The sequence below is a fragment of the Netta rufina genome (assembly GCF_964035555.1).
Source record: "Netta rufina genome assembly, chromosome: 8".
NCBI lineage: Eukaryota > Metazoa > Chordata > Aves > Anseriformes > Anatidae > Netta > Netta rufina.
In genome coordinates, this window is record NC_140131.1 from 21,086,557 (window position 1) to 21,112,049 (window position 25,493).

At 47.2% G+C, this 25,493-nt stretch overlaps 1 protein-coding gene across 1 annotated transcript in view; it reads right to left on the reverse strand.

The window, feature by feature from the left end:
• The window catches only part of ACBD6 (acyl-CoA binding domain containing 6), a 73,975-nt gene that overhangs the window by 36,433 nt on the left and 12,049 nt on the right, over nt 1–25,493 (reverse strand). Inside the window, exons 4-5 of the mRNA XM_084291527.1 lie at nt 14,100–14,182; nt 5,200–5,305 (exon numbers count right to left, since the gene is read on the reverse strand). Coding sequence (XP_084147653.1) covers nt 5,200–5,305; nt 14,100–14,182 — 189 coding nt within the window. The remainder of the gene's footprint in view (nt 1–5,199; nt 5,306–14,099; nt 14,183–25,493) is intronic.

Sequence of the window (25,493 nt, forward strand, 5' to 3'; positions counted from 1 at the left end):
CAGCTCATTCATCTGCTAACGGGAAGCACGAGCCAAGCTTCCCAAGCCGAGTGCCAAAATCTGCAGGTGGGGCAGGAGACACCTGGGGCTGGAGCTCGCCCTCCTCCTGCCGGGCATTCTCCGGGAGCAGCGGAGGCAGACCATTATTTTGAGGGAGGAAACGTGAACTCAGGCACGAGGCATTAAGCTTTTTAACACACTTTTTGACCCAGCAAGTAATTAATTTTTTGTAATGCATAATTTTAATGTTACACTAATTAACCCTGAATCAGAATGAATTCTCTGACAATGACTTTCCGCGGAAGCACTGGTGACATCCATGGGGCCATTTACTGACGGATGCTCTTGTACTCAACACCACAATCAAAGCCTAAGAGGGGAAAAGAGTAAATTAAAATAAAAAAAGTAAACATGGAAAGATCTTCCATTTATCTTTAGCATCCCTAAGTCCTACACGGGCTGGTAATTACTTAAAAATAAGGATTTCAGTTGGGCAAATAACAGCAACTTCTTTATGCTAGACATTTATTTCAGAAGCAAGAAGCACTACCTGCAATATGCACACTAACACTCAGTACTTCCAACTGGTTGCTCCACTTTCTTTATACGTGCATACAGGAACAACATCAAAATTACACAATTGCAATTTTTGTGCAGTTGTGGGGCAAAATAAAGCCATTTCTATCCTTTTGATGAAACTCAGGTTATAGTTTTGTGGCTCTAATCTGTTGTTTCGCATTTGGCTCCAGCCAAACAGAATCTTATTTCATTTTATTGGTGCCGAATTTGTCTGAGACCGATGAAGGAAGACCAGCAGCTCAGGAGGAATTGGGCTGCCGATTCTGTGAACTCAGCGATGCTGCAGCAGGGTGCAACTGGTCCCTTCCTACCATGCCGGACATCTGGTTCTGCTGCAAACGTTGCCTTGTGAACACGACGAGAAACCGAGGCCCGATCACCCACAGTCATTAAAAATCTCCTTGTGCTATTTGCAGGAGTATGGATTTCAAGTCTTGGGCCAATTCCACTTTGGATAATTACACTCTGCTTACCTATATATTTTCTCTGCAATTCTAAATGGGTACAATATTTTCCAATTAGTGCCTTAAATGGCTCTGCATTGTAATCGTGCGCTATTAAGCAGCTGACACGTTCCAGCCCAGCAGTGGCTGCACCCTTGCAGCGTGTTATCTCCTAAACACCGGGTGCTGGGGATTTCGGAGACCTCCTCTGCACGAGCACACCGTTTGATATGGAAGTAAAAATACCTGCAGAAGAGTCTCCACTTCCTTACGATAGAACAAAAATTGCTGCCAAGAAACTTATGTTTAAAACAAGAAGATACTCACTGCTGTTTGCATAGAATGGAGCAAATTAAAATCCTCAGGAGTTCTAGCTACAGGTAGTTAAGACAGCTGTACAGCTACAAAGCTGACTTGTTTCCCAGGTCCTCCTAACAAGAAAAAAGCCTCGGAGATGAGCCAGACTTCAGCTGGATGTAGGATCTCAGCTCGCTGTGCAGCACGGCTATCAGCTACCCACAGCGCAAAATCCTTTAGCCTTGCCCAGCTGTTGCTTGCTATCAACATGTGTCTGCGTGGTTAAACGACAGGACAGAAACGCAGAGAGCCACAGACTGAGCTTTCCCAAAGCACTTCCCATACAACTATTTCATTAGGTAGTAAAAAAACTCAGACTGACAGCAATAATTTTGCAGGGGAAAGCACTGCAGGGGCGAGGTCTTGCCCAAACGCAGTCAAACATCGAGGTGCTCGCTCCCTGCAGCTCAAACACACACCAATTGTTGCAGAAGTTATGTGGAAGGATGCATTTTCCCCTGCCTCTGAAATATTTAATAAAATAAAATAAAATAAAAGCATAAAAATAGCCCCAGTGCACTAACCCTGCCTCTTAAATCTTCTGTGCTTTGCCTGGACAGCCACTGCCAGCTTGGCCAGCTCCCGCAGCAGTTTCTCCAGCCAGCAGCATATCAATTTTGCTCAGCTCCAAGTCACAGGGTGTTCACAAACAAAGCACAGGACAGGGATTTGTCTCGGATACACCGAGCCTCGGCAGACGAGCGGATGGGAATGATTTTCACATCAATTAGCCTGTGCAGAGAAAGAGGAGAACAAAGCCAAGCCCAGCGGATACACCACGATATCAGGGTGTCCTTCTAGGTACCACGTTTGCAGCTGTAATGGTCGTACACCACTGGCAGCTGATCCAACCTGGAGCAAGTATTTTATTTCTGGTAATTACGGAGAGAGACACGTAAAGGCTGCGTCCCCTTCCTGACACCGGGGAGGTGGTGAACGGGAAGGCAGCGGTTGCAAAAATCCAGGTGAAATTCAGCTTTGATTTGGAAGTCAGTCACTTCCAGAGCTGGGAAACGTTCAGGGAAATTCTTCCTTAGCAGCCCAGAAAGGCGATGCTGCTTCGAACCCATTTCCACCTGCCCTCGCCTTGGCAAGCTGGCAGCAGCTTGGCACTCGCTGTCTCAACGGCATGGGAACCGGGGCCCAAACGAGCACCATCCAGACGCCTTTTATCATTAAGCTCTGGCAAGGGCTTAAATGCTGCACACAGGTAACATGTTTGTTTATTGGGATTTCTCCAACAATTATAAAAAAAAAACACCTCTCTCCACAGCCTCCACGGCCCTTGGCACAAATTACAAAAGCAGCTCATCTATGCTTCTGGACAACTTCTGGTTAGTTAGTAGTCGAAGAAATATTTTTCCCATAAAGGCAGCAAACAATCCATGCTCCCGGAAGGTGCCCGAAGCCCTGTGGTAACCCCACAGCCACAGTCCATTTCTTCTTCCATTAATCCTGCTGACACACGCATGAGGAACTGGTTGTTTTAGTCTGTGCGACTTCTCCTAAGTGAGTGCAAGCTATCCTGCTGAACCCTGGGCAATTTAGATAGAGTAAATGGAGGCTTGTACATGATTACTGTCATTAGATTCTTTGTCTAATTCTAAATTGAAGCTTATTATATCCAAACTGTTCGCAGGTATGCAGGCTTCAGTGCTCTACATGAAGGTTTTTATTCATTTTTTTTTTTAATCTAGGGAAGTAGACAGTTTATGCATCCAAAGTTGCCAAGCCCATCTCTGTCTAAAGCCTCCAAGACTTCTCTTGCCCCTTCTGAAATCCTTCTGCTTCTAAGCAGGCTTGTCCCCATTTCACATTTTCCTTCTCATTTTCTCCTTTTGCTAACTTCTTTCAGGCTCACACCAAATTAGAGAGGATGCGATTAGATACAGGACGAATGCATCACTTGGAGATAAAACCTAAGCACCTTGCAACCTCAGCCGAGTCGTTACCCACGAGGAAAGGCTGTGCAGTTAGCAGGAGAGTGGTTGATGCTTTGGAAGGTTTTGCTCCACAAGTTAACTCTTCGTACGTATCCCTGCTGCCATTTTAAATTTATACGTGCTTAAATCAAAAGCCTGACAGCGTGAGTTATGTTCTGAGGGCTAGGGGAAGCATCTTCTGGGTACGGCAGGATATATTTATGCAGTAACACTAAAACAGTTAATGAAAATGACAAGATTATGCTTGCATACACTTCACTCTACTAAAGGCTCGCTCTGGGTTATCTCCATCCTAAAATGGGTTCTAAAACTTCAATCAACCTGCACGATATTGGAAAATCAGCTGCACTCCAGATTTCGAAAAATACATTTGGATACCAAACAACACTGGTAATGGTTTCAGCTCCCTAAAACAACTGAAGTATTTCTTTCAGATCTTCCTTTTTGGTACCCTAACTTATTTATTTATTTTACCAGTTAGAAACGAGCCTCAGGAAGCCAGCACTTGCCAAAAAAGAAAAAGAAAAAGGAAAAAAAATAAGGCTCCTACTTCCCTGTGTCAAGCATTTGCTGGGGTAAGCAAAAATAAGCGATGTTGTGAGAATTTCACCTGTGGGGAGATTTTGCACCAGTGAGAACCATCCCATCAACCTTTCACAGGGTGCAGAGGTGTCACAGGTTTGCTGAAGCAGCTCCCTGCTCTGCAAGAGTCACGGGCTGTGAGCTCCTGAAACAGGCCCCCTCATACATCGGACTCGGTAACTCTCAATGAGGATGTCACCTGACAGTTTTCAGATCTGGCTCTGAATGTTTACACTGAGAGCCCAGAAATACTTCAGCCATCTTTCACAATTTCAAAAAAAGCAAAACAATTTCTTTGCCTGAAAACAAGCACGTTTGCTGTTTGAATGCAAAGGAAGGTAACAGCTTCTGAACCTGCCTAACTAGGAACGAGCATCTCAGCAATGGAAATGAAACGTGATGCTATTATGTACTTATTGCAAGTGCGTGATCTCCAAAGTGAGCTTTTATCACTTAAAGGACTCCAGCCATGTTCTGAGCTTCTGCCCTGGGTGCTCAGTGCTGTAGCCTGTGGTCAGCAGGAGCTCAGTATCGGCGCTGTTGCAGTGACCGTGTGGCACACGACAGCTTCAGCTCATTGAATTTACGATGTGAAATTCCAAGCCTGATGGTGAGCACCCTCCCTCTCCGCTGAAAATTAATTCACACGAATTCCTGATTAATAATAAAAGGCCCTGCCATCAGCATTCAGAGCCCCAGCCGGGGCTGTCATGGCTCAGAGGGCAGAAATCTGCTTAGAGCTACAGGAGAACCCAACTGAATTTGTGGCGTCTCAGTCTATGAATGTGTAAGCACTTCATCTGTTCACCGAGACACAATGTGCTGGAGAGCAGCGGGCAAAAGTAGCTGCAGATCCTATTGACCGAGAGCAGGGCTAGGTGGCAGTATGCAAGCACTGAACCCAGCGCGGTGAAGCTGGTTCTGCTGCACTTCCTGAGGGCTGAGCTGTCTGCTTCAGGTGTTCACTGTCACCAAAAAAAAAAAAGGATCAACACAATTCACATTTTAGACACTCGTCCTCTCCTTGAGGTTTCTGGCAATAGCTGCATTAGTTCCCTGTGGGGAAATGGAGTTTTGATTCTGATAAGAAAAAAAAAAGACTGGACGATGCCTCCAGAAAGGGGGGTTTGCAAGGGGTCTTACTCTGCAAGTTGCTGCTGGTGTTGCTGGAAATAACATAGGAAGTTTCTGATATGCAACAGCATCACAGGGCATCCACTACCAGAAAGCCAGTGGAAAGCTGCCATTTTCAAAACAGCTCCAAGATTTTTTTTTTAAATCTTTTTTATCCATACCTCTTCATCTGCAACATTCACATCCACTTTTTTCGATTGAATGGCTTTGGTTACATAGTCAATGTTGTTTTCTTTGCAGTAGTCAAAAATGTTCTTGTCCTCTTCCCTATTCAGGAAACAAAAGCAAGAGAAGCACCGTGTTACTGCACAGCACAAAGCCACGTGCACATCATACTCCCTAACTTTGCCACGGACATTTCAACAGCATCACTGGAGTGGAACAGACTCCTGGTACGGGGCATGCAGAACAATGTTTTTTTTCCAGGTAAGAGACCTGGAAATCCTGCTTCCTAGAAAACAAAGGTTCTTTTAAACAATGCCGTGCCAGGGCAGAAGACTTGCTCCCGTGAGCTGGCACAAGTCTATAAAGTCTGTCAACACAAACCACATTCAGCCCTGGTATAAAGCTCTGCAATCCCACAGAAGATAAAAGGCTAAACCTTTATTCTCCTTGCTACACAAACAAGCCTGTAACAACAGCTGCTTTGGGTCAGACCATGTTTTAGGCACCTTCTCTCCTACCAACCCATCCTGTTGTCTCTTTGGACAGAGACTCCACGCTGCCTCTGATAGCCCCTTTCATCTTCTTCTTCAGTCTCCCTCCTTCTGCTACATCCTTTTTGAGACAGGTTGATCCAACCTGTGTGCCCTATTAGATAAGCAAGTGCAGATCAGTACAGATTTGTACAGGGTAAAAAGGTTCCTGCGCTTGCTTTTTTAATTGCCATGGAGCGCTGTAGCTCCAGTGACTCACACAAAGCTCCTGCATGTTTCAAGAATCCGTATGAGGTCTTAACTTCATGAGAAATTGCTTGGTTAGCTGGTAAGAGAAGTTTTAGTAAATCTGAGGCCACACTGACGCCTGTGACATCCCAACTTGTTGCTCTTGCTGCCAGCAGCAGGCGTCGGGGAGCGGGTGCTGGCCCCTTGCATGCAGCCTGCTGCTCTCGGACACGGGCACGGCCAAGCTCTGTCTTAACACCACCACTGCAAAAAGGATCACAGTGGGGTCATTTGCAGGATGGTCAATAAATGAAAATAACCACAGCCTCAGAGGAAAAGCCTTGCAAAAGGGGAGCTTGCTAGGGCAGCCCAGACCCAGCAGGGAGGTCGCTGTGCTCCGAGCCTGGCAGGCAGCAGAGAAAATGCCTGCAGTGCACCGGGGCAGCTCGAGGGAAACAGCTCTCCTGGTGCTAAAAGGTAACGACACTCCTCACGTTTATCTGCTCTCAAACCTTGCAGGTGGATGTGAGTCAGAGCAGAAGTAAAATCAGGACTTTATTGCATTACTGAGTAATTGCTAACAAAGAAAAAGCGATGCTCTTCCATTTGCAACCCCAGCAAAAATAAAAAAAAAAACACGCTGCTGCCAACCAGGCCACGTCCCTCCTCACATCAGGACAGGCAGGGCTCCGTGGGGGAACTCTGACTTTCTGTCTTGTACTGCAAGGCAGCCAGAGTGACACTCTGTTCACCTTAAAAACACCTTAAGCATTTTTCCTCAGTGCCAGTAAAAGTTTGGAAATAAAATAAAATAAAAATAAAAATAAAATAAAATAAAATAAAAAATAAAAAAATAAAATAAAATAAAAAATAAATAAAATAAAATAAAATAAAAAATAAATAAAATAAAATAAAATAAAATAAAATAAAATAAAATAAAATAAAATAAAATAAAATAAAATAAAATAAAATAAAATAGTGCTCATCTTCAGCTCCAGCAGTAGAAATCCCAGTACTTCCCCTTAGGAAGCCGCTTGCCCCGATCTCTCCCACCTTTCTCCTCCAGGAGCCCTGCACATCACCCCTGCTTTGCACACAGCAGTCCTCCTGAGCTGTGCCCTTCCAGCAAGGAGCTGGGGGCTGGACGAGGTCTCACAGAGGCATTACAGACGGCTTCCAGTTTCTTAACTGGTCTCTGAAGAGCTCCTTCGGCGGGGGCCCTGGCTGTACCCTGCACCATTGCTTTGAGTCTTTGAGATTGCTTTGAGTCCTGGGGAAAAAGGAATCTCACGGTGGGACTAGGAAAGGCAAAGGCTCATGCTGCTCAAGATGGGGTCTGACAGATTCGTGATGGAGGTTACGAGGCACGCCTGCCCCTACTAACAAGGGCTGATGTGACGTGCCGGGAGGTCTCTCTGGTCCTACCTTGTTAGTCCAGCCTCTCAAACGTGCCCTCGGCTGCTGAAAGCAGCCTTTTGGTGAGGCTGCCATTCAGACAAGATGGAACAATGTGGCTCAAACAGCTCTTCCTCCTTTGTGCACACACTATTTATGACAGATGACTCTCTCCACTGCACCATCAAAGCATAATCCAGTCTCTCCTTCCATCACAACCATCCTCGGCTACTCCTGGATGAATTTGTGTCACAACCCCGAGCTCAGGCTGCACCCTCCGTCCCTGGCAATGACACCAGCCCTGCCGAATCTGATGTGGCAGAGCCAAAGGTACCAGTGGAGAAGGCAAAAAGCAGCAATGAAGCAACTGCTTGCAGCCCCTGCTGGAGCCAAACTGAGCAATCGTCCTACCACCACCTCCAGACAAACTTCTGTGGTCTTCTCCCGAGGATACCGGTACTGTCTGGGGGGAGAATAAATGGGCACAGCTATCTGGGTATGATTTAGCTGTTCTGGAATAACCGCCCCTGTGAATGCTCTGTATCTTCTCCTTCCAAAAAGCCACTTTTCTTTCAGAGCAGGCTCCACAATGGAATTATTCCAGGATAGCAATTTCCCCACATGAAGATAACGGTTGAGGAAATTTCATCTTTCTACAGCGCATTTATTTGTCATGCTTTAAACCACTCTCCTGCTGCCCCCCACTTAAATATATATTTATATATATGTATCATACGGACTCTGAATCCATTCTACAAACCAAAGAAGTGAGCCTTTGCACAAACAGATTGGAGGGACGTCCATGCAGCCCTAACAAAAACATTTTACCTGCCAACAAACTGGTCCCATGAAGCTGTGCTTCAGGCATTCAAACCGATTTGGTCTTGCCAAAACCAGGAAGGTAAATGGACAAAAAAACTCACTAAAGGAATTTAAACCAGATTCCTCCACCCCACACACTTTTTTTTTTTTTTTTTTTTTTTTTTTTGACGTGAACTGGACAAATAAGAGACATTGTTTAAAAATACTTGCAGCTGAGTTTTTTCCTTTTGTTTCATGTCTGTGTGTACGAATATGCACCAAAAACCCCTCCAGCAGAGCAGTTACAAGAAAGCAAAGTGATGCACTGCTTTCAGACCGGGACCTAGCGGGTATTGGCACTCTACCTATAAAACTGGTGAGAGCCAGCAGCAAGGCCCAGAAACCAAACCACCTGATGCCCTGTGTTGGTTTTTTTTGATGATGGTTTTTTAACAGCTCGTAGAAGAGATCTGCTGTTGCTTTGCCAGGCTTCGCTTCCTCCTTACCTTTAGTGCTGTAAACAGAGTCGCTTTCAAAACAGAGAGCATCCCGAGGCCAGCCCCATTCCCTTCCACCCCTCATGGGCTGCTCTGGGCCTCCTCTCCTCCTTTGCGGGGTCGGTCAGCACTGAACCCCATGGGACCCTCTGTGGGGCCGGCACCTTGCCCGGGACGGTGCCACAAACAGGTGGCATCGGCCGTGGGTTTGACACAGGGCTGCCGAGCTGGTGGGAGCTCGCCGGAGCGGAGCAGGCAGCGCACAGGGAGCTGAGAGGCACTCGCAACGCTGGCTGTTTGTGTCGAGGCCCTGGGCCCCCAAGGGACCCATTTTCACATAATCTATAATTATCTCTTCGCTTTAATCGCCTCGTCACTTCTGAGGCTCTCCTGGGCACAGGAAGAGGAAAAGCTCATTAACTGAACCTTTTCTCCTCTCTCCAGCCACCCATAGCTTTTAATTGCTTGGTGTTGTTATTATCTATCAGTGCAACTGGGATCATTTTCATAAGAAAGGGTGGTGGGAGGGGGGGAGGCAGGAGCGGGTCCCTGAGGTATGCACCGCAGACAAACCTTTGCTTTCTCAATTATTTATGCCAGCTGAGGTTTTACAAGCTGAATAAATCCATAACTCAAGTTTATTTTGAGCCGGCGGGCTGTCCCCGGGGAAGCGTTGCCCACTTGCCTGCACACTTGTGCGCCGTCCCCCGAGGGGGGCCGGGACACACAAGACGTGTGCCATCCCACTCCCCAGCCCTCACGGGAGGCTGAGCAGCGTCACCAGTGGTGGGGAGGCCACAAAAAGCCCCCACGGGAGCTGTCAAGGAAGGATGAAGCCTCCCAACGGGAGCGAGGCCTGAATGAGGCCGCCCCGCTGCCTGACAGAGCTAAGCACCCAAGGGTGATGCCATAAACTCTGGGCCAGCTTGGCAAGCGTCTTGGAGGGTCCATTTCTAAATAACGCCAACCTCAGAGCACCGGCATGCCTTCTGGCTGCATCTGCAGGTGTTTTATTCCTGAGAAACGCCTCTCCATTGCGATGATGGGTTGCTCAGGCAGGGCTCTTCTGCAGGGATTTCGTGGACCAGCATCAGTGCGAGGCATGGTGCCGACCCTCTTTTTTTCCCCACCAGCCAGCGATGCCAGCCCCGTCCCGACACAAACGCTGCCATCGTGTTCTCGATCCCGATGCCAGCGTTCCCGGAGGAAAGGAACAAAACCCCCCGACCGCACTCCGGGCTCTTCCCAAAAGCCGTCACGCCGCGGCGAAGCAGCATCTTTACAAACGGATGCTGGAAGCGGCTCTTTAAAATTCAGCAGCCTTTGTGCCTGACCACACGCAGCGACCTCTGGTATTTTCTGCCAAAACAGTTCATTTGTCTCGCAGAACAACTAATCAATTCCAGAGCCCATCAATCACGGGGGGGGCTCGCGCGAGCCGGCCGGCAGCGGGGCCAGATGGCGGCTGCGTTAGCGGGATTAATACAATTCTGATAGATTACACGGCATCAGCCGGGCTCCCAGACCCAGGGGGACGGGCGAGCCCTGGGATGGGGAGGACAGAGGGGTGCTCGCCACCCAGTTGCCAAAACGCAAGCACTCACTCACCTGCGGCTCCTAAACGCGCCTCCTGGCCGACACGGGGTGCTCTTTGCTCCCGAGCACTGCAGGAAAGCGTTCAGGTTTTTTAATTTTTAGTAGCAAAAGGGCTTCCTTCATCCCTGGGGATGGTAAAAGAGTGAAACTCAGCTCAGCTCGGCCTCGGTGCTTCCATGCTGGGGTGCTGGGGCTGAGCGCCGGAGGGCTCCCACATGGAGCCGTTTGGCAGCAGGGTTTTGTGTTTGCACCTTGCCAACTGAATGCTTTCGGGTGCTGGAAACATTTGTAAACTGCCTTTTTTTTTTTTTTGTCTTTAAAAAAAAATATTTAAAAATAACTTTAAAGTTGAATTTCCAATTCTGCGGTATTTCTGGCATCTCGCTCAGCCCCTGTCTCAGATTTACAGCGGTGACACGCCAGTCAGCCTCACCTCACTATTTCCCAGGTTTGTGAAACGCTAATTACAGTTATTTGATCACCGAAGAGCTCAACTACTGCTGCTTTTGTTCTGGTGTTACAAGCAGACATAAAGCTGGATGCAACAGCAAAAACCAAACCAACCCTCACCGTCCCCAGCCCCGCTGGGCTGAGCGGTCTGGAGTCCCTGATAATTTCGCAGTCCTTCCTTTCAGGGATCCTCCACGTTCCCCCACCAGCACGCTTTGTTTTTCTGGAATGCCCAAAGCCAGATAAGTGATTTACAGAGGAACACAAAGGCAGAGCACTATGCTAATACGCTGTGCAACTGCTCCCCATTAGTCACTGGGGGTACTTCAGCTCTTTATTGCCAGGGTTTATTAATGACTCCTAATTGATGACCAGTGCCCAGCACCCCAAAGTAAATAACTGCTATGCCTCATTAGCTCAAGAGACCTTCTCCTGATTTGAGGATTGATCTATGAACACACAAATTGCACCGATTTAACTGAATCTCTGTCTGAATTGATTTAATTAGATCGGTATAACCTGTTTCTACGGATGCTCCTGAATTTATTTGGAACCTTCGCAGTGTAGTTACATGAGCCAGGCTGACCATTTTGCTGTCCTGTTCTCAGAGTAGTAATATTTGAGATAATTAGTGATTCGGCAAAATTAGCACTTGTACCACCCCGGTTCCTCCAATTTCTGATCCACCTGACTTTATGGCAGGGTATGGCAGCTCCGCCTTGTCCAGCATTTACAGATTCGCACCCTAAAAGCCAAGCACTTCATCCCACAAAATAAATGCGAGCATTATTTAATTTCAGACACTCAGTTTAAAAGCAGTAGCATTGCTGCTTTGTTTGGTAAATGACTGCTGACAGTAAATTCGTGGTTTACACTACATTTAAAACAAGATCTCTCATCTCCCTATTAACCTACTCCGAGCTGCTGCTATGTAATCATTTGTTAAACTGCTCAAAAGCTTCTGGTAAGAATAAATAACGCGGATCTGCTTAGGTGAGCCTTTAAAACTCTGCACTTGCATTCTTATTCTTGTCTATCTGCTGGTGCACGGCGAGGTGGTGAAGATGCTGGGCTCCAGATGAATTAGACAGCCTTTCTCTGCCTTTGCATCAGCTGAATCCTAAAGGGCACACGGCAGGCTGTACTTGGCTCGGTGCTGCCTGCTAAGAGATTCATTGCTTTCAGCAGTCTGTCAGAACCCAAGGCTGGTGAGGACTCGAGTTTTAGTTTTTAATACACAAAATAAGATTTTCCCTCGTTCTGGGCTTTCTTAAAGTGACCCCGTAACTTGGAAATATTTATCCCATCAACAGCTCAGGGAAACAGAGACTAAAGTGGATTGATTTATATTCCAATTTTTGCAGGCTTGTTGTAAAGGCTCGGTAAGGCTCACCATTGACAACTGAGTCCACAAACAGGTTTCTTTTCTCAGATCTTAGGCTATGAACTACCACCTACTTACTGCTAATTACCAACACGCAGATTTTTGCTGGCTCAGGGCATTAAGTTTTCTTTCTCCTTCTGCTTCCCCCACCCCCGAGGTGGTATTAACAAACCAAATCACTTCTATGCTCTAAATACATTCGGATACAAAATCAAATGTCCAAAGCCATCCTTCTTAGCTTCATTTGCTTTCAGATTTTGTACCAGTGTAATTCTGTGGGTGAGACTCACTCCCCATCTTATAGGTGAGGATGCTGATGCGTACTAGCCAAGCACTGCTAATGGACCACCCGAGTTTCTGTTCTGCAAGCAGCGTGAAGAGACTTCCTGTAACTCCCTTTTGGCAGAATCTCACTCTACCAGCTGTGTCAGTGGATACATCCATCCACAGCTGAAGTTTGTGAGGATTACAGCTATGCTGTACGAGACCACAGCTATCAGGGCACTGATACCCACACAGTGCACTGCTTTCCACGTGGCATGTTTGAAAAAAAGTATTTGGAGCTGCGGTCACCTTCAAGTCCTCCATGAGCCATGTTCTCAGAGGAATGAAAACAAAAATACAAAGAGAAGATTGAGACAATTAAGCTAACCAGGACAAAACCTGGTTTCCTGTATATTGGGCTGTATTTCGTGATCAAGAAGGGCCACAGGCAATACCTGGGATAGCCACAACTCTGAAAGAACTGTAGGAATAAACATTTCATTTCATTTCAACGCTGTGCAGCACTGATATGTTCAACTCCTGAAGGAACAGCTCAGACAGAATCCAAACTACAAGGTCAAACTACGCCATCAAGGACGTGAGCCGAGACCCCTACTGACAGAGCAGGGAAGAAAAAGGAGCTTGTGGCTAGCAGAAGTGCTATTCCTCAAGCAGTTTGTTAAACCAACGTCATACTTGCCCAGCTCTGTTCAAGGTCCAGGGACAAGTTAAGGACGTGTTGGCTCCCCGAGCCAGGTTGGAAAGGCTGCTCCTGGCCAACTGTTCCCTCTTGCCGTGCAGCACACTGCAATGCCCACTGCTGCCGCCGTGTTTGCTTACTCAGGACATCTACCCGAGCTCCTTGCAAAAGGTTTGAAGCCACCAGCTCAAGATTTATTTTTTATGAGTTTGCGACAAGTCAAAGAAATGCTGCGTTAGAGTTTTAACACTTTGGGAAAATTCCCAGCCAGCCTGGGAGGGGGTGTGTAGAGAAAACAGTGTTTATCTTCTAATTTCCTGGGACTGAAATGATGCAAGGCATACAATAAAACAAATGGGATCACAAACACATAAATGGGTAACTGCAACGTGACAGCAAACACTGCTCAAACATTTAGTCTTCTCTGACTGTTCATTTTAACTAAAAATGTTGCCACATTCTCAAAGATTCTCCAGGCAATCATTTATGTATTGGAGTTAATATTACTCCCGTGATTAGAAGTTTAGTAGTTTGAAACAGGAAAAAAACCACCAACAGCTGTCCTTATTCAGTAGCTAATGTCACTTACTACTTGCACCTTGACAGTTTTTAAATAGCAGCCATTCTACTTCAGTGAATGCATTTCTGCTACGCTAGCTGCAGAAGCTGGAAAAAAATTAATTTGATATAGGGTGCAAACTCTCCCCAAAGGCAAACACTGTCCAATATTAAAACCTGCACTGAACAATCCTTAATGAATATATTGGTAAAGAAATAAATATTTGAGAAAGGTGGTGTCTGAATAGCTTTCTATTAAAAAAGCCAATATTAGGCTTTTTCAGCCATATAACTGAAAAATGGGAAGCCTTGCCCTTCCCCCACATCTCGCACTAGGGAAAGGTTAGTACCTGGCAATGATACAGAGAGTTATTGATTTAAATGATTATGGACCTGAAAAGTTCTTTCCTGTCATTTATTATCCTGTTGTAGTTGCCACCACACTTGTGTGATATTAAAAAAAAAAAAAAAAGCTGTACAAGACGACATCAGAAAACACCGTTTTTAACTCAAGTGCGGCAGAGATAATCACCTGATTGTTTCTTCTTGATACAACGAGCTGACAACTGGGCCTCCAAATGCAGTTTTGCTTTCTTTTCCCCTCTTCTCTGTTGTCTGAAAGAAAAAGAAAGATTGGTCCAGCATCTACCTGCAATCCCTCCATCTCCCAGCCCTGGGGATGAGAGCCCCCTGGATGCCTCATCTGCATGGCAGACCGCATCCCGTGACCCCATGCCGTCCAGAAAAGCTGGGTGCATCTCTGGGCAAACTGGGATCGATGCTTCCCCGACTGTGGCCAGCTTGGTCACCCAGAGGTGTGCGCAGTGGCCTCGCTGCCCCGCTGTTGTTGCCTCCACACCGCAGCGTTTTCAGCCGCGGCCCCCAAGGACCCGAAAGCCGAGGCTCTGTGCGGCGGCATAATGTTACGTTACTAGACTGCAAAGCTTGCCTTTGTAAATCTATTTAATATAGATTTAAAATTAAATTTCTATAATGGGCAGCATTTCCAAATGATTGACTCCCAGGAACTCTAGGATTCTGAATGATCCCCACCGTAATAGAAGCGAACAATTAGAGCTGATTGATCGATGCGCAGCCTCAGGCCTCCCTCTGCAAAAACCTCCCGCAGTCTGGGCTCTCCGGCTGCCTGCCTCTAACCTGATGCCAGATTTTCAGCAGGGCTGTCTGAGAGCCCGACCCTCTCAGCAGGACACCAGAAGCCCTGATTTTTTCCAGGGAGTCCAGTATCTCAGTCCTTAGGTGAGTGGGTGAAACTGGTTTGCAATTCACGGCAGTAATTCCTTACAAGAGCAGCCCATTAAGTGCAAGATGCTGCTGGCAGAGGACAGTTCCCCTGCCTTCCGTGACAAGGGATTATCATACCCAAGCTGAATAAAAGCAGAGAAGCGAAGGAAAGCTGGCCCAACCTCGAGCCCTCTCTTGGTAGACACAATACATTGCTGACTACACCAAAAATGTTGCTGCCTCATCATAAATCTACCCAGAAAGATGTTGATTTTTTAAAGTAAAACATGCTTAAATTCGCCTTGCTTCCTGCTCCCTAAGTTGCTTTAGTTTTAAACAATTTTGCTTTTTCCCCATAATAAATTTCCCCTCTGCCTGGCTCGAACCCACCAACTCCACATTTCAGCTCTCCAGTGTTAGCCCAAAGCCATAATATTTGGGTTCGCAGATATCTCAGACAAGCTTTTCTAAAAGAAAAAACAGAAGGGAAATTGGCTTTGAAGGCTCTTCCATGGCAAGTTGGCTTTCTCTAATTTAGAGTAAAAGGTGACACGAAGTTCCTCCTTCCTGAAGCGAAAGGGCTTTGGAGTCTCCACAGTGCAGTGCCCCTCTTAAAAAATTATTCAGCAGAGAACCTTCCTGTCCACCAATTATTTCCACACCACTTATAAAGAAAATTAATTTCAGATCATCTGCTATTGCACGGGAGAGCTATTTCTATAAAATGAAGCTACGTTCACAACCAGCTGATCTCCTTGGATGCTGGGGACACCAGTTCCAGAAGCTACAGGAAAATTTTTAATCTATATTCTTCCCTTTCTTCCCACTACCACTTCTCGGTGGTTGCTTTTTTCAAAGTCAGAGGCAACACTCGAGCGAATACATTTCATCCTTCTCGAGGCACAAATCGTAAGAAAAGGTTTCTTGGATTAAGTTCCCCCTCTTTGCGCAACCAATGCATTTCCACCAAAGATTAATCTTCTTGATCGAGTACACCTAAGGTCAGCGGGAAACTCAGCGATAAAGGCTTTCCCAAAAACGCTCGCACAAAAACTTCCCTAGCTCTCAATCCGTGCACAGGTTGCTTTGTCCAAGTCGCTTTTATCTCCTCTCTTTCAGCCAGGAGCGGGGAACTCAATATCCCATTTGTGAATGCTGAACCCAGTTTCTTCCATCACGGCCCTCGATATGGAGAACAAGTTTATGAAAAATGCCCAGCAAACGTCTCGGCTCGCCTCTCAGGATTCAGCACGTGCCTCCCCTCTGCAAAGCCATTAAAAACAGCCCCGTGGTCCAACATCCATCATCGCCCCGGACTTCCCCAGGGGAATCTGGCCAGGCCAGGAGCCACAATTCTTCCCCAGAGCGCCGGTAAGGCAGCCTTGATGCAGATAGGAACCGGGTGCCTTCCAGCCACCCTTGACGCCTTGCCTATGCCGTGAGCTCAGCCAGTACCTGTGCCACAGCATCCAAACGCGATGTGGCAAGCCAGGCTGGTAATATAAGAGGTGGGACAGGAGCAGCTGCTCGCTCTGAGCCACCCCGGTGGTGTTATTTGCTGCTCATACCGGCCGAAGTGTCCCTGTTGCAGATCCCTTTCTTAATCTCCTGGCATTTCTACGCTGATCGAGGGCTCTTCGGGCTGCAAAGATAAAGCAGACGTCACACGCAGACGGATGGCAGGCAGTGAGTTACCGTGCGAGCCACAATGAAATTAAAAACTGACGCTGCAAATTCCCTCTCCTCCGTTAAAAAAGGCCCCAATAATTAACTATGTAGCTCTCAATTAAGCCAGCTCCATTTCTTTCACCGCTGGCAGCGCAGGCCGAAGCACTGCAGCTACACGTGTAACTAATGAGAGCTAAGAAATAACACGATCCCAGGCTCCCAGAATTTGCAATCCGAATCCGAGACAGATGCCAGCTGTATTATCTGCAGTCAGGACCACGTAGGAGATGCTGGAGAAAAGGCAAAATTACAACGTGCCCCATGGGCGTGAAGGAACTGCTCTCAAGGTGCTGGTAAAGGAACTGGGGATATAGGGGAACTTGAAGCAGCACGGCAAGAAGTCCTGGAGGATTGCACTCACGTGCTGAAGAACAAGCAGTGTCACAGAAGAGATCCAGGAAGAGGTGGTAAAGGAATGAAGAAATGCCTTAAGAGGCACTGGAATTTCCCACGTTTTCCCCTAATTATTGCTGATTGATTCTTTGCTGCTTGCGTACCCTTACGGCTGACAGCGAAGTCACTTTTACTCTTGACAGTTAACTTCAGCAGGTGGATCTGGTTGACCGAAGCCAGCATAAATCATGGGCAAACGTGTGCTTCTGCATGCAGCAAACGTACTCATGAGAGGCATTTTTAAGCCCCCTGACTGGCAATGCCTTCGCGGGGCAGCACGGGGAACTCTGCTGCAGGAGAAAAGCCACACTTGTGCTGAAAGGGACAGCAGAGCATCCTCATCCCTGCCTCCAGGCACTGTGTTTGTCAATAAAAGACCGTCTCGATTCAAGCTCCGCTCGCCTCCTGACTGCCTGTCACGGACAATGCTGCTCCAGGCAGCCTCAAAGCCTGACAACCACTTTCAGAACAAAATGGAAATACGGGGACTAATATTTGCTAACATCATTAATTCATTTTTTGCCCCACTCCCCCTTCTTCCTTTATCCACGATGTCAAGATGTATACCTTTAAATTGTTGTCAGCCATAAACCAGACATCGTGTCCCAGTTCAGAGGTTAACATATAATGACAGACACATTAAAAAACCCTGTCCAATGTCTCACTGACAATTTCAGCTCCATCTTTTCTTCAGGAAGACAGTAGCTCAAACTCACTTATAAGCTTTAACAACATTAAAGTCTAATTGTGATTGAAAAAGAAAGGAGAAAGAAGATAGTTTTATCCTACTAAGCATTATGGAAACGAAAAGCAATTACAGAGGCAAACATTTTCTTTGCAGGGGTTTTGTGTTCACCTTCGGTTTTGGTCTTAAAAGTCTCCCGTGATTACAGCATGATCCATTTTTCCTCCTGCCTTTTTGGGCAGCAGGAGGAAAAGCATAAGAGAGAGGTAATTTCCTGTCAAGTGGGTGGTTTGACAGGTTAACCTCTCGCTGGATCCCTGAAGGTAGGGCAGGGATTTATTGCTTCTTGTCTCAGAGCCCAGGATTTGTTTGGATGTACACAAAGCAGGCTGCCACAGATCTCACAACGTGCCACTTCCAAGGGCCCTTCTGGTGACTCACTGCCCTCCTGTGCCAGCACTCGCTGCAGGGATGCGAGGGAGCTTACTGGGGGATTACTGGGACTGCACTGGGCCCCGTCCCACACAACTGTTTTATGGGTGACTGAAGGAAAGGCACACAAGTCCTACAAAGACACAGCAGAGCAGCAAGAATAGCACGAGTTTTTTTTTGTTTGTTTGTTAAGCTGTAATATAACAGAAAAGCTAGATTGTAGGCAAGAGTTAAAAACAGGACATCCTAACTTTATTCAGAATAAAATCAGACCTCTGACAAGTTTTGTGCAGAGGAGCAGCACTACCTGGCACATGGGAAGGAGACAAGAAACACCCCCAGTAAAGTCAGTACAGTAAAAACTTTCCTGAAGTGTTCGCGCAGTGGTGAATACACAGCCCAGAGGCTTCCATCAACGCTTGCTCTGCACCAATCTTCCTACGTCCCTTCCTACGTGCAGCTAAGGGTCCTGAGCCTGGAGGAGCTGTGAGCTCTGGGTGTCCATGGAGGTTTGCTTGGTGGCAGCAAGAGAAAACTCATCCTGAGTCCAACCTGCCCAAAGTACACCCAGGAGATGATCAGTTGTTCCAGTCTCAGCTGCCACGACGGGCCAGGCATCGTCCTCTAACCCCTTCAGGCTCGCACGAAGTCAGCAGCAAACCCTTGAAGCGTGCTGATTGAATTGTAATTAAGCTGGCATTGTCTCGGGCGACAAATTTGACAGAAGACGCCTCAGAGCTAACCCAGGGGTAGGCCTCAAGGAGTGCTGTGCTGGTTACCACGTCCCCTAAATGCACCGGATTAACATTTCTGCACACCATTTGAGGGGTGAGGATTATTAGGGAGGCAACAAGAAAATGTAAACTCTCCTAAAGTTTCAGCCACCCCCTCCCTCCTCTCCCCCTGTGTCATGGCCCGGCTGTCCCCCTGGGAAGGGAACTTGGGCAGACACTAATTGTATTTGACAGCAGCAATTACACGCAAGGCTGGAGATTAGAAGCTCGTTAATTGTGTGTGCCATAATTGCTGCCGTCTTTCCCTTTACTAGCCGAGGCCAGTGCCAGGAGAGAGATGAGGAGGAGGCTGAGCTGCACCCCAAACGCAGGTGGTCCGGGGATGGGAGGAGATGTCCCCTCTCCCCCAAGCGTGTGGCAGCTCCTGACCCCATAACAATGCGGGACGGGGCAGCTAATGAGGCATGAAATGAGGACAAGCGATGTGCTCCTCTGAAGGTATTTTCCACCTGTATCTTCTCGGCCTGGCTGAACTTCACACTCGGTAAATATTAACCCTTCAGGGGCGAGGCTGCCAAAGGAAAACGAAAATGACTGTCTGCAAGATTAGGCACTAAATTAAATGCTTCAGTAGCATTCATAAAAATCCTCCCTTCCCTGCTAAAAAGTATGAGCTCAGCATTCCTCACCACTCTATGGAGCGGTGGCGGCCAGCTAGATGCAAACAAGAGAAAAATACACTGCTAGGCTCTTCTGTAAAGCTGCCTCTCGTGAACCAGCCCTACTAATGCCCGTCAGAAACTGCAGGTTTTAATATTCCTCTCCCAACTACCCTCCTTGGCTCCGAGCGGCAGCTCGGCCGGCGAATGCACATGACTCAGCTCCTGGAGCATCTTCAAGAGACCACTGAGGAGCTGCACAATTTGAGCACGCTGTCCTAGGAAAAAAAAAAAAAAAAAACAGCAGTACGTTCCCCGGGATAATGGGTTTTGGTTGTTTTTTGGTTTTTTAATATTGCAGGGACAGTTTAGTTAAGATTCCATTAACGGCTACATTAAAAAAAAAAATAAAGTTTTCTAGTTCTTTTAAATCCCATCGCGGAATTTCCTCCTATAAACACAATCCAAGACGAAGGAAATATTTTCCTGATTATATTCGGAAGATAAAAACAAACACACTATAATTAATGTCGTTGTGTTGCATAGTTTAACAGACCCGCAATCTTAGGCAAAGCCTCGAAGATTACTCATTTAATGAGTTAATTAAAAACTGTACCATCAACACAGTTGGAAATTAGTAGTAAAGACAGTCAGGGGAGGGGAAATAAACGTAAAATGCTTAGCATTAACTCTGAGCAAGTTTTACTGTTGCTAGCAGCTCTGATTTCATGACTCACTGTCTACATTTTAACATTTGCATGACATGAAATAATATGCTCAGCCAAGAAACCTCATGCAGCGGTTCACAACATTTTTTTGGTGCGTGGAGCTTTTTTTTTTTAATGGAAAAGGAGGTCCACAGGTGACAACAGCAGGAGTGATGGCAGACTTGCCTTTCCTCAGCTCCTTTTTGTGGCTGCTGCAGTCTCCTGCAGACTCCCCAGGTCCACAGCCCAGCGGGTGAAGCACGGGGCCAGCCTGCAGCCCGCCGACAGGAGGCAGAAACCAGGAGCACAGTGCCCTGCATCCTCAGCCCTGGAAGCAATCGATCACTTCTGTCACGCTGACCATATAAAAAAATAATCCCCAAGTGCCCGGGCACAGCAGCCCAAGGCATACAGACAAACAGCCTTTACTGTAATTGCCATTTCTCTGGTCAATTTAATCCAAGGCATTCATCTGTACAGATTAACAGAGACGTTTGTTTGGGCAAGAAGTATATCCCGAGCCAAACTGGGAAGGCTGAAAGGCTGCGTGGGATGCAGCTCGTGCTCCGAAGCCACCCTAAATTTGAGCAACACGGCAGTGCCAGGACACCTGCCCCTGTGCCCAGCCTGCCTGTCGTGGGATTCATCCCCTGCTTGCCAGGGACCGCAGCTCCAGGACCGCCCGACCACCACGACGGAAATCTTGCCTCCAGCAGATCCAGGTCGTAAAGGCAGAGGCTGGATTTACGAGCTCTGCAGACAAAGAAGTGACAGAACGGAGAGATATTTGGCAGTCCCTGTCCCCGCTGAGCCGGGCAGGGGAAGGATCAGAGGGTGGCAGCAGGAGGCTGCTGAAGGTACCAGGATAAGGCTCAGCCTCAGCAGGATCTGGATGCAGCGGCGCTGCTCAGCCTTCAGAGATGTGTACGGACACTGAGCCCGAGACTGCCCGCCTTGGAGCTGGATAACTCAGCTCAAAATACTTACGGGGTGCTCTACAGACATGTAAGGAGTGCCAGCTTTCCTATTTAAGCCCAAGCATCTAAGTCCCAGATAATACACGGTCTTTTAAAGGACAATTTTTTCCAGTGTTAAGAAACAAACAGCATTTACCAAACATTTACCCATGTGTTAGCTAACATCTAAACAGAAACTTCATCTCCAGTAATTACACCCAATGCCTCCCTGATACTTCATGTAAAGAGCAAACTAAACATAACCACTGAGCCTCTTTCTAACCCAGAAAGCTGCACTTTCACAAAAGCAACAGCTTAATTATTCTATAGGTTGGGTTATACACCAAGCAATGACAGTTATTTTCTCCTAAAATAATCTTTATTATTATCATTAACATATTCCCTCTTTTAAACCTAGCCACTCGAAGCAGGAGGGTACAGGGACCCTCCCCTGTCTGAACACCACCAGGTAAATGTCTACAGCTCTGCACCCAAAAATCAAGGCGTTTTGTGCTCCACAGTGAAATAAACCTACAGCTTCCATCCAAGTCCCTGATTTTTTAACAGCCTCTGACGCAGCGAGTTTAAAGTTCCGCAACAGCTTCAATTAGTTTGAAAAATAGGATTTTTTAATTAGAGGTTGCACCCTTCCCCATTTAAAACAGTCGAGCTACGAGCAGAGCCTGGCGGCTTGCTGGCCAAAACCGGAGCAGCACTTTGATGAGAGCTGCCACAAGCGCCTGAGGAAGCCACGGCGCGACCCAAACCCATCTCCCAAACGCCCGCCTCGTGGTGCAAGCAGAGGAGGCTGGCCCTGCTCCTCCCAACCTCCGTCACCTCCTTGCCTCCCAACCCAAGGCAACAGGGTTTGGTGGCTCTAAGCCAGGCTCTTCTCATTTCTGGGCACCCCATGAAGACTTTGGGGTGTGTGGATGTCTGTTCCCTGCTGCTCGGGAAGCCTGCAGGAACTCAGATTGAGCAGAGAAAGCACCTCTTACCCCCTGGACCACCTCCCCTGCCAACGTTTGCAGGTTTCTGTCTGGTTTTCCTCCCCTCCCAAGCACCCCGTTACACTCAGGCCCCTGTTTTGCCTGTCCTGCTTTTTCTTCCTTCCTGCTACCCCCTGTGGCAGCACCATGCTGGCTCTGTGCCACTCATGCACTAACAGCAAGGCTGCAGCCCCCCCAGGCCCCCAAATCCTACCACTACCCATGACTGCTGAAATCTTCATTTACCAGCTCGCTTAAATGAAGTCCAGAGTCTCCAAATGAAGGCCAGCAGAGTCCTTGCCTGAGGTTTGACTGCAGGTGGAGTTGCTTCTCAAGCCACACCGACGCTGCTCATTCCTGCTCTCAGGCTCACGCAGCCACTCCATAAGAACAAGCTTTCCAGCACTTGCACTATCCCCGTTTTTGTTGGTGGGGAGAAGCAGCACTGCCGTTTGTCTGCAATGAATGAAAACAACTGCACGTGGCAATCAAAGCCCTTCCTTGCCAGAAATCATCACCTCTCCAGGCAGAAATGGCAGAGGGCAATACCTGCTTGTCCGTGCCACTTCAGCTTGCAGTCTGACATCTTCTATTCACTCTTGTCTTCTCAATTTAAGCCAAGATCTTGGGCTCACCTGGAAGTATGAGAAGCCATCCACCTCCTATCAACTCAGCTGAAGCAGCAGCAGCCTTCAGCAGAGGACTGGCAGCAACATAAACCCAATCCCGTGGTCCTTCTCAAGTACTGAGATGCTCTCTCAGCCAGGAAGCACTCATTCAAGTGAGTTTTAAGACCCCAGAGCTCAGCTGTGTCCCACAGAAGAAATTCTGCCTGCAGTCCCACAGCTGTGGGATCACAGAAGAACCCCGCGCTGCTCCCTGTGCACTGCAGCCATACAGCAACATGGGTTACTTCTGGGCATCTATTAAGGAGGAAAGAAAAAAGCAACCAGGTCCCTGCTGTGCAGAGTTCCACAATCAATTACCTTGCCTCGTTCTGCTACATCCTGTCATCACTGGATGCCAGTAGTTTGAATTTATTTACTTTCCTTTTTTTTTTTTTTTTCCCTCTCCAGTTGCCTGTGGTGTATCTGGCTAGGATGCAATGTTTTAATCCACCAGCAAGCCAGGAACCACGAGGTCAGGACGCCACACACATCACTATGCTGCAGCAGCACTCAGCAGCAGCAAGCAGAGCCACATCCCTAATTATTATTTTTCCTCAGTAAGTTTCAAAATAGCACAAGATTTCTTTTTATATAAATTAAAGCGAGGTGATAGAAATTAATTCACTGACATATTCAAAAGGAAAACTATTTCCTCTTTGCTTAAGCGTTTAACCAAAGCCTCTGCACTGGCAGCTAAAAATGATAAGCCCTCTAATTTCTTGCTTGTAGTCCCAGAAGACAACTACTACTACATTCCTGAGCTCCTGAGCAAGAGGCTATATGATGCTGCACACACTACGCTAACAGCACAGCACATTGCCACTGCTAATGTGAGCTGGAAAAATATGGATATTATATGCAGAAGTTAGCAGAGCTAGTAAGATTGTGTATCTGATAAGCAGCATGTTTTCAGCAACGCCAGGTGGCTTAACTAGTAGCAGAGCAAAAAGGTATAAATCCTTGTCCTTGGTAATTCTTTACTTTAAAGGAGTTTGGAATACAGCAGCCCAGACAGCCTCTGTACAGGATTCCAGTGCAGCTTTCTATACACGACTTTGTATTGCTGCTTTGCTTTCTAAACTTCAATCTTTCTAAAATAGAGGCTCGCGGCTTGGCACTGCTGTATTTCAATCAACTGCTTGACCAAGGACTGCAACGTCATAAATAAAAGGTGCTAGGACCATAAATTTCCACGGAGATGTAAAATCAAAGAGAACAATCCAACAGGCTCCCAGGGGGTGGGAGACCGACACACGTTCCAGCTGCTCTGTTTCCACTAGGCAACACTTGCTCTTTTCAACTTCTTCACTTACGCACAGCCTGTCAGAAGCAGGAGTCCAAAGACCTGAAAATCTCACTCTGGATCTGGCGTTTTGTTTTGTGCTACAGCGAAATACAGATGCAGAGGAGAGAGACCTCACCTACCAAGCATGTCCCCGGGCAGAGCCTGGTGCTGGCAGCCCCACAAGCTGTGTGAGCGACTTGCCAGAACCAAGCACCTGGGGGACATCTGATGGCTCCATCCTCATCCTCATGTGTGTTCATGGCAAACAGCTGCCAGCATCCACCTCTGCTGCTGTTGTTCTGAGCAGAAATTGCACGAGCTGCCTATCAATCCCCTCCCTCACCTCAACGAACACAGCCCGATGGCTGGCAGTGCTGTCTGCACGGCCCCGAGCAGGGACTCTGACTGCCCGTCAGCCTGCGCTGCTTTTAACAGCAGTAAATATAAAGAGGAAGCTGAGTTTCCAGCTGCTGCTCAGAGCACAGCAGTCATAACAAAGCAGGTAAACAACACGCTGCCTCCTACTTGGTATGCCGGAGTTGGGCTTTCTTGCATGAATACAGCTGCTAAAGGCACTTACATCTGCAAAGAGACAGCAAGGTAGCAAACGACCCACAGACACTTCAGTTTATGAGAAGGACCTCTGTCAAATACTTCAAAACTAAAATAATGAAGCATTGACATGAGAAGATAAATAAGCAGTAAGGGGTACAGCATTATCCACCTTAATTTCAAAAGAACTGGGAAATTTATTTGGTGTTTGTAGTGTGATATTGTACTGCATTGTGCATGAGGAACAAGAAAACAGTGAAAAAAGAAACTGCGCCAAAAGCAAAGCATTTAAGGCTTCATTTGTGCAGCTAAAGAACCGCTATTTCCCCAAGTCTGATTAAATAAAACAGGTTGCTCTGCCTGCTGGCTTGCGTGTTAGAGTAAGGGGCACATGAATGGCACGGCACAGGCTGCACCACCCACTGCCTCCCTGTGCCCGGAGGCTGCCCCTGCCCCTCGCACAGCTGCAAAAGGCAGCAGGGCAGAAGAACCATCCTGGGTGTCAAGATCTAACCCTCTCGGGACATACAACAAACACACATACCTGAGCTGGGCTGAAAAAAAAAGAAAAACAAGCAACTCTGCAGTTTGTAAGGCTGCCCAAACCCACAGGGCACCGCAGTCCCTTACACACCCCAGTCTGGGCTGGATCACAGGGATTTGTTTTTGTTTTAACAATTTCCTAGTGCTTTCTTCTTTGTTAAAGACAATTAAAAATACATATAGGCTTGCTGTTGTGCCCTTGATTTACTTATTTGCTTTTTACAAGGAGAAAGTCTGATTAGTTTATGAATTATCTCAGTGATTTGCATCTTGCAGAGTGGCCATCCATTGAGGTGGGAGCTTTCAAAACAGCTAGCAAGCAGCGCTGCCTGTTTTCAGCATTTTGTTAC